This window comes from Equus asinus, chromosome 21 (genome assembly GCF_041296235.1).
Source record: "Equus asinus isolate D_3611 breed Donkey chromosome 21, EquAss-T2T_v2, whole genome shotgun sequence".
Classification (NCBI taxonomy): domain Eukaryota; kingdom Metazoa; phylum Chordata; class Mammalia; order Perissodactyla; family Equidae; genus Equus; species Equus asinus.
In genome coordinates, this window is record NC_091810.1 from 44644478 (window position 1) to 44658857 (window position 14380).

The following is a 14380-nucleotide window of genomic DNA, read 5'->3' on the forward strand; positions in this document are numbered from 1 at the left end:
ACAAAGACTTTAGACCTGTTTGTCATTCATGTAATCACTGGATTTGGGTTGAATCAGAAGCGGTTTTTCTTAACCAGTAAAAGCAGGAAATACTTTTAAAAGTTCATGGTTTTGAAACAGATAAACCTGATTATTCCGAAGAAAAAGATACACTCACACACAGAGATAGACAGACAGAAATGTGCAGCTGTTTCCCGGGTGATTGCACTGTACTTACATCCAGCAGACCATGGGCACCATCGCTGCTCTCCTTGTTGGCCCTGCACATGGCTTGATAGTCATAAAGGGTAATCCTATAGGAAAGAATGGAAAGCAACTTCACTAACTGGGAAAACATGAGAACCAAATGAGGCTGTGGATCAGCAAGGTGAACGGTCACTAACATCGATTGTAGCAGTGACAGACACAGATAAATGCAGCCTAAGAAGGATGACAAAGAACATGGCAAAGTCCAGGACTGGAGACACAGTCATGTCACTTAGACAGGAACTTGAAGAACAAGGGGAATAAAGGTATCGGACTAGGGAGGGGAGGAGGAAAAGCCCCCCAACTTGACAAAACAGTCATTTTTGGTTTGAACAGGGGTGATTTGTATGGACCAGGATACTCCAAAGGGAATATGCTGTTCTGAACCCGATTCTGGGCTCTGGATGGAATCCACTTGGGCCAGGTCTCCAAGGTCAAGGAGAGCTGGGAAGGGCCACTTTGGGTAAGAAACAACAGGATCCTTTGTCTCCCTCAAGCACTGAGAAACAGGCCTGGACTAAGATAAGACCAGCACTTTGACAATTTGTTGGAAACCAGCTGGCTCCCTGGTCATAAGCCCCTCGCCTGACTCCTACAACCATAAAAGTGAATATATTCTTCCTTTTGAAACCAGCACAGTTTGCAAAACAAGAAAATGGACATTTTTTTCTCCATTGCTGATAAAAGTATAGCTCTTGTTCCAGTTATGACCTTCACTCAGTTGCAAAGATGTTTTACTTTATAATTGTTCCAGATATTTTAATTTCCCATCACGGACTTTACAAAGTAAAGGAGAATGACACTTTCTGGTACTAAGTTAACAACTTTTAGATGGAGCGAACATCTTTTTTTTTTAAATAAAGATTGGCACCTGTGCTAAGATCTGTTGCCAATCTTTTTTTTTCTTCTTCTTCTTCTCCCCAAAGCACCCCCTGGTACACAGTTGTATACTTTAGTTGTGGGTCCTTCTAGTTGTAGCATGTGGGATGCTCCCTCAAGGTGACGTGATGAGCAGTGCCTTGTCGGTGCCCAGGATCCAAACTGGTGAAACCCTGGGCCACTGAAGCGGAGCACACCAACTTAACCACTTGGCCACGGGGCCGACCTCTGGCACGAACATCTTATCCCAAAGGAGACACACATTCCTTCCTTCCCTCTAGCTCCTCTTCCCACTATTCCTGGCACCCCAAAGGAGAGAGACTTAAGTCCAGCCTGAGTTACAAAACAGCTGCCAAGTGATATGTTAACACTGCAATACATGAACTTCTAAATGACTGGAGAGAATTCTTTCCACAGAAATCCCTTTTTAGAATGATACAGTGCTTAATATGGAGCATATTTAATGCTGTGCTGAGATTGAACCTAAATAAAAGTAACAGGCAGCAGGACTGCTGTTGGATCTGTTTCACACCTACCACTAACACCTAGCACAGCACCCAGCACGTAAGTATTCAGTTTTAAAAGGTTGAATGCATGAATGACTGCCTGATTGCATGAATTTTGAGTAGATGATGACACAGCTGAGACTGAAGAAGTCAACTGCAAGATGTGATGTGAAGGCCTCCTCCTCCTCTAGACAATAAGTTAGAGGCATCACACACATGGATTAAACAAAGAGCCACCAATGGGTACCAAGTAGAAAACTGCCCACATTTGACCAAATCGAGACGGAAACCAGCTCCTTACTACCTCCACATAGGCATCCTTGGGCAGCAAAGCCTAAGAGGACACTAGTGGTCACACAATTTCCTAGCAAGTTCCCAAAGCCTCTTCCTCATTAGAACATTTCTTCTAGTCTTGTTCCCTGTCCTCCGGCTTTTTTTCCCTACAGCAGATTCAAACAGAGTGTGTGCTTACTGAGACAGAAGGGAAGCCCATGAACCAGCCAAGCATCTGGCTCAGGAAAGTCCCTGAACAAACTGCACACAGAAATGCTCACCATCGACACAGCCCTGACACTAACCCAGCCGTGAAGCAACTGCAGACCACGTGGACAACTCTAATTGGTCCCTCACTGGCCCACCATGCCACAGTCTGCGTCCTCATCCTGGGGATTTCTGCAAGTGCCCCTGGAAGGGCTTTCTAGGATTTGGCAAGAATTATCATCTGTTTCACCCTTTTCCTATTGCCCAACTCTGTCTCCACAGTTGGAACTTGGGCGGGAACAGAGTGAGAGGAACGCGCATGTGTTTGGAGCCTTGTATACATGGATGCAGGATGGCCTTGGTTTTCCAGGTTGGCTCTGCCAGTTACCCAGGGTATAATCTTGAGCAGTTGCTTACCGTCTTCTGAGGCTTCATTTTCTCACTTATAAAGTAACTCGCAGAGATGGTCTAAGATTTAAATAATCAGGCTTGTGGAAGGATACGAAAATATACTATGTAGTGAGCTAGCCTTGTTATGATCCTCACAACAGAAGGCCTAATTTTGTTCTGTGTTGGATTGTGGGTTCTTAAAGCTACATTATTCCCAAAGGTCCAAGTGACTGGCAGTTTGACCTAATGGTTAAAACGCCAGCTTTGAAGTCAGTGACACTTGAGCTCAAATCCTAACTTATTCAGTTATCACAATGTTGGGTTTTTTTTACCCTCCTGGTGCCTCAGTTTCCTCATCTGTAAAATGGTGAGAATAATGGCTACCGTATAGGGTGGTCATGAGGATTAAATGAGGTTATATATGTATTGCATTTGGCACAGTTCCTGGTACAGAGGAAGCATTCAACAGAAGGCAGGGCTGCAGCTGCTGTTATAATTTATTAGTCTGATTTTCATTGCCATTATTAATTAATGAGGGAGGTGTTTAATGCAATGGGAATTGACTCAGGCTTTACCCAGCTGGCTGGACAGACAGGCCTCCTGGTTTTCTTAGCTCATTGGCACATACGATGCAGCGTAAAATTCACACTTGTTACTAGAGAACAAGACACCTTCAGAAGCCGTGCTGGGCTATCAAGAGATGATGCAGAAACTTCTGCTCATGGGATTCGCAGCTGAGGACCATGGTAACAACAGCTGAAGTCTATGAACTTTATTTAGCAAGCATGAGCAAGGTACTTTTCTAAGAATGCCCTACAAGATAGATTTTTTTTTTTTAAGATCAGCCCTGAACTAACATCTGTCAATCCTCCTCCTTTTGCTGAGGAAGACTGGCCCTGAGCTAACATCTGTGCCCATCTTCCTCTACTTTATATGTGGGACACCTGCCACAGCATGGCTTGATGAGCGGTGCCATGTCCGTACCCAGGATCCAAACCGACGCACCCCAGGCCGCTGAAGCGGAACATGTGAACTTAACCGACGTGCCACTGGGCCGGCCCCTAAAAGATAGATTCTAATCATCCCCATTTTACAGAGGGCCAAACCAAGTCTCAGCCAGCCTAAATAATGTGGTCAAACTCACACACCTATCAAGTGGCAGAGCCAGAATTAGACGAGACCAAGCTGAATCCACCTCACTCTGCCTGCTCAGGAGCAGGCTCTGATAGATTCCAGGAATTGCTTAGAATTCACCCCTGTGCCCCATCCTGGAGTCTTACTGGAATATCACAGGAAATGCTGCCCAAGACAAGGGCTCATTACCAATGTCTAGAATCAACTTTCAACCCATGCTGAGGGGCTTGTTGTGGGGTCACGGGGCCAGGCTGGACCAGCAGGCTGGGCTAGTGAGAGCCCCTTGCCCTGGTAACCGCCCTGACAGACAGATGGCAGGAGGCCGAGGATTCTCCCGGGATCATTTTCAAAGGCTCTAGATGTGTTGGGGCCAAGCTCAACTGCTCTGGGGTGGCCTCTAGGCCAGGGTTCCTGCCTCTCCTTTCACAGGGAAGCTTTTCTGATCCCATTGCCATCGAGAAGGTTACAAAACAAGCCTTCCTCGTCTTCTCCACGCTTAGACAGCTTTAACTAGATGTTGCAGAAAGAGAGACTTCCAGATTATTACCCTTTTTGAAGTGATTTTGTTACTGTTTTAAATAACTCCATTTTGTGGCTACCTGTATCCTGTTCGGCTGATTATAGTTAAAGAACACGATAATTGCCTGCTTTCATTCGGCTCTAAAATAAACCCTGAGCATCGTGCCCAGCCCAAGACTGGTGCTGTGCTGCTGCCCTCAGCAGCGGGAGTTTATTCTTACTACAGATGCCATGCCTTATTCCCCATGACATCACCACCAGGCCCCTCAACTGTGGGCTGCAGCCGACACCTTATCATTAGCATCTCTGTGCTCCACAGACGGGTCTCCCTGCAACTTTGACAGAAGGCAGATTTGGTCTCTGAATAAGATACTCAAAGCCTGGACAAGTCCATGTGCCCCTGCAGAGCCTTGGATGATAGGCCGTGATATTCGCACTTATTTAAAGCCATTTTGCTGATTCTGCTCTTTTTCAACTAGACAAAAATCATGACCAAGAAAAAGATTTCTTCCAAGAATTAGAAAGTTGAATTTCAAAGGCATGAGTTCATCTAATTCAGGCTTGTTGGTAACTTCAGCGACCAGCATTTATTAAACACCTACTATGTGCCCATAAGGCCACATACTTTACCTGCAGGGACTCATTGATTAGCTCACTTTGGCTTACCAATCTGTCTGAAAACCAATCTGGAAACAGTTTAGAGCTTGCAAATACAGCCCTAAAAACATGACAGGCTGCCATTTGACATAGAGACCCACCGTGGGACGCATTTAAGCAATTTTGAATCTAAAAGTACGAGAAGCAAAGTGACTCACTAGCGTAGCATGTGAAAATATGTGTTCTTTGTTGAGCTACAAAATGTGTTCTCTGGGACAGCTTTCAACTTGCAAGAGATAGGGCACGGAGCAGGAACATAGGAAATTCTTGCCTAAGGATTGTTGCCTTGGGAAGGCTTACTTGTTCTTACATCTGGGAAAGCCAGGAGAGTGGAAAGCTCAGTCTGTTGATCAGAGTGCTAACAGAAGATCCAAAAGGTGTTCTCTCTTCTCTCCTTTTTGCATGGGTCACCCTCTTATCCCACAGCAGCTTCTTCCAGAGATTGCACTGTTCTTTAAGATTAGCATGACACATCTAACCCAGCACAGGTGGCGAGCTGACACGACTCTGGCCCTGCTGCCTTTGAACCAACCTCTGACGAAATCACTAACATAAATCTAGTTAATGAGCACCCATCACTGGCAGAGAACAACTGCCATGTGGCTGCACCAGCCAGGAGCCCAGCACACAGGGTATTGCGGCCACTCAGGGTCCAGTGCAGAACCCTGGGAAGAGAGCCACGAGAAAGAGTCTCACTCATTCTGTAGAGTAGGCAGAGGGTCTGTCCACACCAGATGCTTTTCATTGACAGGTGCTGATGATATAAAAAGAAACAAAGTTGCAGATACTGATCACATCAGCATCTCACTCAGGTAATAAAAGCAGTAACAATAACAAATTATCAATTACTTTCTCCCAGCCATGTAGGCATTATCTCCCATGTCAGGGGCATGGTTACGTTTTATAGGAGAGGAAAGTAAGGCTCAGAAGGCAAAGTCACTGCTCCAAGGTTATTACAGTGCTACTAAGCGGAGAGGCTGGGATTTCAGTGTAGGTCTCCTGTTCTTTAAAGCTGTGTATTCAAACTGTTTCCCAAGCAAGGATTCCCATGGGACATCCTGCTCCATCAAGGTTTCACGGGGATGGGTCTCACCAGAAGAATCTGGAAAATGGGATGTAAATTTTATTCTCAATTCCTAAGGTCACTTGTGAGCATACAAGTTGGCATTTGGTTAAAGCAGTGGTTCTCAACACCGCCCGCCCTTTAGAATCACCTGGGGAACTTAAAAAAATTTATAAATATGCTGATGACCGGGATTTCATTGGTCAGGGTTGGGGAGCTGGTATCAGTTATTGTTTTAAGCTCCCCAAACAATTCTAATATGCAGCCAGGGTTGAGAGCCATGAATTTTAGAATGTGATGCACTCTACCAGTAATCATTGTGTGTTTGTTTCTTCCCCTCTCAACTTGACTGTAAGTGCCTTGTAGGCAGGGCCTGGGACTCACAAGCCAGCATATCCTCCCAGGGCCCAGTACCAGATTGGACATACTTAGGGGCGTGTTAGGGGCTGAATCGTGTCCCTCAAAATTCATATGCTGAAGTTCTAACACCCGGTACCTCCGAATGTGACTGTATTTGGAGATAGGGCCTTTAAAGAGGCGATTAAATTAAAATGAGGCCCTTAGGGTGGGCTATAATCCAATATGACTGAAGTCATGATAAGAAGAGAAAATCTGGACACAAAAAGAGATGCCAGGGATGCACAAGCCTGCCGGAGAGGTCATATGAGGCTACAGCAAGAAGGCAACCATCTGCAAGTCCAGGAGAGAGGCCACAGGAGAAACCAAACCTGCCAAATACCTTGATCTTGGACTTCCAGCATCCAGAGCTGTGAGAAAATAAATGTCTGCTTACGCCACTCAGTCTGGGTATTGTGTTACGGCAGCCTGAGCAGAGTAATACATGAGGCTTTCTTCCCTCACCAACTAGAGGGGCGCCATCTGCAAATCTCAAGGATTAACAGAATTTCCAGTCATCCTGGAGGGCAGCAGTGATGTGATAAACAAGTGAGTGCCCAGAAGCCAAGAAGAGAGAGTCCTCTGAAACAATGTAGTCCTGGAGAGCCTAAGAAGCTTCCAGCATCAGAATCGCCCATGTCCCCACTCCTAGCAGAATATTGCTCTCCCAGCCACATCTGCTTCAATCCTGAGGCCAAAGATAACATACATGGGCACCCAGTAAGCGCTCCTAGCTGGCGGCTGGTCGGCCCATTCACTTGGCCCTTCCATGAAAATTAGCTTTACTTGTTAAACTGAAGGAGAAAATGCAATCATGATTAATTCCACATAGAAAATATTAAATTTCTTTTGCCTCTTTGTTTGAGCAAGAAATAGAAGGAAACAGCTGAATTGTGCTTGGAGAATGAGTTAATGCAAAATCCATTTGAGGCAAGAAGCTTGGATGCTGGGGGAGCTTCCTTGGGCTCTGCCAAGTTCATGAAGCCATGTCTACATTTCACAGCCATTGCACTATGATAATGCGTATGCTGCTCTTAGCACAGCACAGGGCATGTAACTGAGGCTCAGGACATTAGGACCTAGGAGTGTTGGGGTTGCTGGTGTCATTATTATTATCAGTCAAACGAAGTCTGTGTTATTGAGTCCTCCTGCTTTCATTGCCTGCGGTCAGGCGTTGTGGACAGATGAGCTAGATGGTGGCTATGACCGTTTGTTTTCAGGACTGCTCTGGACACGTGGGGTACGGGGGAAGTAGGAGTGGTGAACACAGTCTCATCTCTGGAAGATTTTCAAAGTGGATATCACGGGAAGCCGGATTCAACATTTAGAGGACTTGTATGGTCTCAAACAAACTGGGGCATGCTGGATGTAGCAGAGACCGTCAAAGTATCCCAACTTCATTCTCCTCTTCTGTCAAGCAGAACCCTGACTTTTCGACATGCACCTTTCCCAGGTTCCTTTGTAGCAAGGTGAGGCCATGTGATTAAGCAGCAGTGTTATAGAGGAGTAGAAGTGTTTTAGGGGAGTAAATACTTTAATAAAGAAGTTTCAATAAAGAAATTTTACTTAGTCTTCAGGACCTCCCAGAATCCTCCTTCTGTCAGCCTGGATTACAGATGTGACAGCTGGAGCTCAGGAGATATCTTGGACCATGAAGTAACCTTGAGTTTAAAAGCCAACTTGGAGAAAGGGAGAGAAACGAAGATGTGGTAATGGGTCTAGGATGACAACACGAGGCTTCCAAACTAGTATTTTCCATAATGAGAGTGAAGAAGTATTTGAAGTTCCCTGTTTGAAACACAAAAAGGTGACCAGGCATATGGTTGTTGCTATCGTTAGTGCCACTGAGTCAATTCTGCCTCCTAGCGACCCCGCGTACAGCAGAGCAGAACCCGCCTCAGTCTCTTTGCAGCATCCTCTCATCTTCCGGCGCTCTATCAGACCATGCTCCACTGCTGTTTGTAGGGTTTACATGGCCAATTTTTTCGGAAGTGGGTGGCCAGGTCCTTCTTCCTAGTCTGCCTTAGTCTAGAAGCTCTGCTGAAACCTGTCTACCATGGGTCACCCTGCCGGTATTTCAAATACTGGTGGCATAGCTTTCAGCATTACAGCAACACGCAGCTGCCACAGAATGACAACTGACAGATGGGTGGTGTGGTTCCCTGGCTGGGAAACAAACCTGGGCCATGGCAGTGAGGGCACGGAGTTTTAAGCACTAGACCACCAGGGTTAGGCATATGGTATTTTATGAGAAAACACATGAAGCCTGGGAACATGGCTTGGTTTAGCAATTTATCAACTTCAGCTAAAAGAAATCATGTAGCTGCCTCCCATCCTGAAAGTGCTGCCTGTCCAGATAAGACACTGCTGAGCCAACATCTTCCTCAGCTATCTTTCACTTCTCAAACAAAACTGAAGGAAGCTCCAGGCACTATGCAATGCTATATGTAGAACCAGGTAAAGGGCAGAAGCTAGAAAATTCTCTTTGCTCACATTGAAGGATGTGTGAATCCAGCTCTGTTACTCAGAGACTTAGATCAAGTTCATGACCTTTCCAAGCCTCATTATTTCCATCTATAAAATGGATATATTTATACCCACACTCCTGGCTTCATGGGCATGTGGCCTGTGTAATTGCCTAGAACACTACACAGAACCCAAGCACCCCAAGCTTGGTTTAATGCTCTGCTGTCACTGTCTTGAAATTCTTAATACTTTTTGAACAAGGGGCCCCATGTATTCATTTTGTACTGGGCCCTGCAAATTGTGCAGCTGGTCCTGTTTATACCTGTCTCACAGTTTCTGGAAAGGGCCGTAAGAGATAAGATCTGTCAGGTGCAACCCTGGCCCGGTACTTGATAGGTGCTTAGGGAAGGTAGCCATTGTGGTCATTTTCACACTGCTGAAGCTGTTGGTATGTTATCTGGCACCTGGATATTATGTCATATGTAAGATGGGTAGACAGAGTCAAGTCGAAGACTCAGCTAACATGACCAAGAGTGACCATTTTGCCCGTTCGATTGTTTGCACACACTGCTGCAGAACTTCCTCAGACTTCTCTCAAGTTGGTAATTTGTTCCCACGAATCACTGGCTTCCCTTCCACAAGGCAGTGCAGATGCAAAAGTGGATGTTCTTTCCCTCTGATGGCCTTGCTAAGTAGAATGGCCATCAGGTCACCAGGTAAGTGGTCAAACAACCAAGAAAAGAGTCTATGGTCATGTACACAACCATCGTCTTATTTTAGAAAAAGAGACAGCAAATATGGACAAGGAGAGAGGGACAAAAGGGAGGTTGACAAAGGGAGACAGTGTTCGTCTCTTTGAGCTCTGTCTTTCAGGAAAAGATGGTTTGTAGGGCTCGTGTGTATGAAACTCATTTCTTTAGGACTGGGTATAAGCAGATCAAATCAAGAAACATAGTGCCAGCCGACACTGTCCAAGATGCTGACATGAGAGCATCCTGAACTTTATTTACCTGGGCTCAATCATATCACCAAAGCAACTCGACCTCCATGTATCCTATGTTTGGGGTTAGGGTACCGTTTAACATGGTGCATAACTCCCATCTGGAGCACTGTTAACTATTTTCAGTGCTTCTGAAAACCAGATTTTCTCTGAAGGAAAGGACCGTCAGCTTCACGCTGAGTAAGCATGGCATGCAGGAAAGGGCAAGGGTGTGAATGTCTGGTTTCAAGGAGGGCTGCAGTACCCTAACAGTGGAGTCCCCGTCGCCAGGTGTCGTGGGAAGCCTGCGGTGAGATGTGTGAATGTAGAAGAAGCATTACCTGGTGCCAGGCAGAAAGCAAAGCCAAGATGGAGCAAAGATCCACAAAAACAAAACTCACAGCACAGCTAGCAATTATCGAGCCCTTAATATATGCCAGGCACTGTGTAAGAACCCCATGCTTGTTATTATCTCATTAACTCTGACAGCAACCCTTGGAAGTAATTATTATTATCATCTTCATTTTCCACATAAGGAACCAAAGCTTGGAGAGGTAACTTGACTTATTCAAAGTCACGCAGCCAGTAAACATCGGAGCCTGGATTTGAACACAACCCATCTGATTCCAAAAACCAAACTCTGATTGCTCTCCTGGGCCCAGTGAGGGGGCCATTCAAAGAGGCCCAAGAAGTTTGTTAACTAACTCCTGGATGACAGCAGTTGCTGTTAAAATTGAGTGAAATCTCCGGCCCTTCCCTTTCCTCAAATATGTTAGCTACTCTTGCAGTAAAAGAAGGTTCTAGATTCATGCCAACCATACTTCACTTACATTAAGGAGAAGACTAAGAATTTAAAATTCCACTACAACCTTTCTCTTTCTCCCACCAAACTGTGTGAAAGGAATATCCAATAGGGAAAAGGCAAAAAAAAGTGATTTTGGTAAAGAAGTTGAAAAATATGCTTTTAAATGAGAAACACGTGTGTGATTATTCTTCATCTTTTGTCTCCACCCACCCCCAAGTTGAAAACAAGCTAACAGGATACAAATGTACACATCCACATAAAGATACAAAAAACCAGTGGTACCCTGCATGGCACAGAATCCAGAAGCTTCCCTGGGAAGCTTGAAGAAGTCATGGAAAACTCCAAGGCAACCCAAGCCCGGCTCCGAGCAGAGTTTCCAAGCATGTGCACACGATTCCCGGCAAAAAGGAATTGTGCTGTGCTTGAATTTTAGAGGGAATCGAGCAGGAGTGAACACCGCTACAAACAGGCCTGAGAGCAAGCAAGCGTGTCAGAGACTGCAGAAGAGCTGGAGTTAGGCCAACTTTTTATATCATTTCTTTTTTTTCTCCTTCTGGCACAAACAAGCTATGGAATCTCAAAAATTGGGTCATCATTTTTGAATTCCCTGCTTTCAGCACAGCACTCAGTTGGTCTTGTTGAATGGCTTAAAAGTCTGATTTCCTGAGCTAACACTTCCTGGCCATTCAGCTGCGGGGGAGTAGTAAAGTGGGGGACTGCCTTCCCACTGGCAGCCAATGTGCAATGGTTCTCACAGGCCAGCTGAAGTCCATCCTTGTGTTTCCTGCTATTATATATTTAATAGCATCAAATATGCCCATTAAAGCACCACTTCAAAGGCCACCATTCTTCCTGGGAGGCCATGAGACAGGAAACAGGTTGACTCCCTGGGGAGTCATTACCGGCATCCTGATCTCCTGGGGTGATGGCTTTTCCCATAGGCTTTGGTGTTTCTAAGAGCACAGCCGGTCTGCTCGTGAGGGACATGGGCCTACGGGAAGCTGTCCTACACAAGCTCCACTTCGGGTCAATGAGAGATCTCAGGACTCAGGCGAGTAGTACCTGCCACCAGAGGGATATGGCATCATCAGGGTTTTCTTCTAGCAGCAGATTTAAACTTACCTCCATCGGGGAGCAGGTTTTGAGATTTTTCACCTGATTTTCTAAAACTGTATCAACAAGTCTCTAAACATCACTTTCCATCCCTGAGTTCCAGATTTCTAGCAAGTTTCCCCAGTTTGTCAATGTGAGACAAAATACACTCCTCCTTTCTGACCATGAAAATGTCTCTACTTCCTCACAATCGCTTGCTTGAGACTGATATAATCATGTCCCAGTGCAGGCCCCGACTTCAATATCGGCCTCCAATAAACTCTATGCTGGGTGAACAGGAAACCCATTGTGAGCTGAGTTTCTAAGACTCTTAACACTCAGGCAAGAGGCATCGAATTTCAGCGAGATCTTCTGGAGCATGAACACAAGTACAAACCAGCCATGGGGTCAAGTCTGGGCTTGCTTTATTTGACCTTGGTTTGTTTTATTTTATTTAGGCAAACTTTTTCGGGGGGCACAGGGGACCATAAAATCCTTACCTTTTAAAGGAGCCCATTGTTAACAATTTGTTCATCACAGCTCCCTCGACCTCACCAAAAAAGTCTCCAGTCTGCAGGGAAGAAAAGAAGACCCCATGAGGAAGTGTAGATAAATAATGTGCTCAAACACCAGAGCAGAAATCAAAACGGACACAGTCTGCGTCCTGGAGCTGACAGGAGCAAAAGGCAGGTTTTCAGGACTACTGTTACATAAAAGTGGAAAAGGTCTTCCTAGTCACAAGAAGTTAGGGGATTACAGAGCAAACTGGGAAGCAGATGTGAATGTTCTACAACACGCGGCAGGGGCGAAGGGGCGGTGGCATTGCATAGCACATGCTGAGTGCTGGAATTAGAACACACATGCACATGTGCACACACACACACACACACACACATCCTCCACTACCCCTGAATGAAGTGGCATTAATCTCCATGCAATCCCTTGTGATTAAAATACTACTTCATACACACAGAAACAGGCTGTGAAAGGGCGTCCTAAGCAGTAATAAAAAGAATTGTTTATAATTCCTGGTTGACCTGTTTAGCGAAATAGAGCAGTCCTCTTCATCAGCCCTATAAATTTCCTACAGTTGAGAATCCGTCCTTTCTCAAAATCACTTTCTGAGGAACACCCTCATTTTGTCCATAGGCAGTTAATGTGTTGACAAAAAATAAGGCCACCCAGCCGCTTGAGGAGACAGCATGGCCAATCAAACTTCTAATGGCATACCCCTACTCTGGGGTTGTGTTCAGGGCATTTGAGGCCTAGTATCCTTCCCTACCACCAAGCTGATGCTTTTGCAAGTCTGGTTCTTAGTGTTGGATGAGACTTGCAAACTCTGAATGGTGGAATGAAGGATTAACATCCTCTTGCATCCCTCCAGACTCCTGGGGCCACCATCATCAGTGTCCCATGGGGGAGGGTGTATGCAGTACAGCAGAAGAGAACTCAGGGCAATAGCCTTCCACTGCCAACACCCTGGAACGAGCCAGTGTAGACCAGTAGAGAACCCCCATCTCAACTGTGGGTGCTCTGAAGATTTATAATTTCTGTGTGGGTGGGTGGAGGGCATTACACTCAGAGCCCAAATCACATAAATTCCATAGGCTTTGTATTAACTAAATCCTGATTTCATTACAACCAAGTGACCTCAAGCATGCTCCAGGTGGTTTTCAGACAGAAACACATATATTGCCAAAAAATCAAGAAAGAGTGGAGAAAGAGGAAGGAAACAACATTTCACTGATAATGATGAGCACTGCCTTTCCACCCCAGGGACACTTGGGACGCTGGGCAAACTCCGTGGGTGCGTGCTGCCGCAAGGAGCAAGAAGGACATTTGTATTTCGTGTGTGTTAATATGTCAGTGTCAAGGGAATTGGTTGTTAGATGAAGAAGAATTATCCTAATTGGGGTGCAGGAAACCAGACAGACTCAAACAAGCCCAGGCAAAGCAGGCCAGCAGGTTCCCTGGGTAATGCTGCCGGCCTCCACCTCCCAGACACACAGCAGGGAACAGAGCCCACACGTAGCGGCCATGGCCTTGTCAGACTGGTTCATTTTGTTGGCTAGTCCAGGACTCACCACTGGAAGATATCCACCACACCCTTCCTGCCCCAGGATCAGGCTCCTATCTCAGCCCTTAACAGTTACAGCAGGAGGACAGAGTTCCTCCTCACAGGTGATTAATTTGGGTTCTTACTCCACCGATTCTTGCATGTGTCTTGGTGTTTCTCCTCCCAGCCAAATGGGCATATTACCATAGGCCTATGGACGACTTTCCTGATCCCAAGAGACTGGCTTTGTTTCATGGGCTCATTCTTCCTATCTAATGTCCATCAACTGTCCAATGGCCAGTGATGTTCAGCATCTGAGGACATGGAGTGTGGGCAGTTTGAGCCTCACCAGTGTAATTTTTCACCCATCAAAGGCGCATTTAAAATCCTACAACATTCGCATGCATAAGAGGGGAAACTGAAGCACAATTCCACACGTGACCTGGAGCCAGTGTTTATAAATTACCAAGCCACTGAGCTCAGACCCTAAGGAGCCACACTTAAGGACAATTAACTAATTTATTAGGCATTAATAGGCCTATCGTACTGTTGACTACTAAAGAATTTTAAATGATTTAAATGGCACTTTGATATAAAATGTCAGTATCCTTAAACATTGGAGTTAGAAGAAGCCATATGTAGTCAACCATCCTCCTTTTACAGAGCCAGCCAGGAGGCCCAGGCAGGTTGAGTGATGTGCCCAAGATCCCAA

At 45.6% G+C, this 14380-nt stretch overlaps 1 protein-coding gene across 1 annotated transcript in view; it reads right to left on the minus strand.

Annotated features, from left to right (window-relative positions):
* CACNA2D3 (calcium voltage-gated channel auxiliary subunit alpha2delta 3) overlaps positions 1–14380 on the minus strand; it is an 824272-nt gene that overhangs the window by 53016 nt on the left and 756876 nt on the right. Inside the window, exons 31-32 of the mRNA XM_044754812.2 lie at positions 12113–12183; positions 218–293 (exon numbers count right to left, since the gene is read on the minus strand). Coding sequence (XP_044610747.1) covers positions 218–293; positions 12113–12183 — 147 coding nt within the window. The remainder of the gene's footprint in view (positions 1–217; positions 294–12112; positions 12184–14380) is intronic.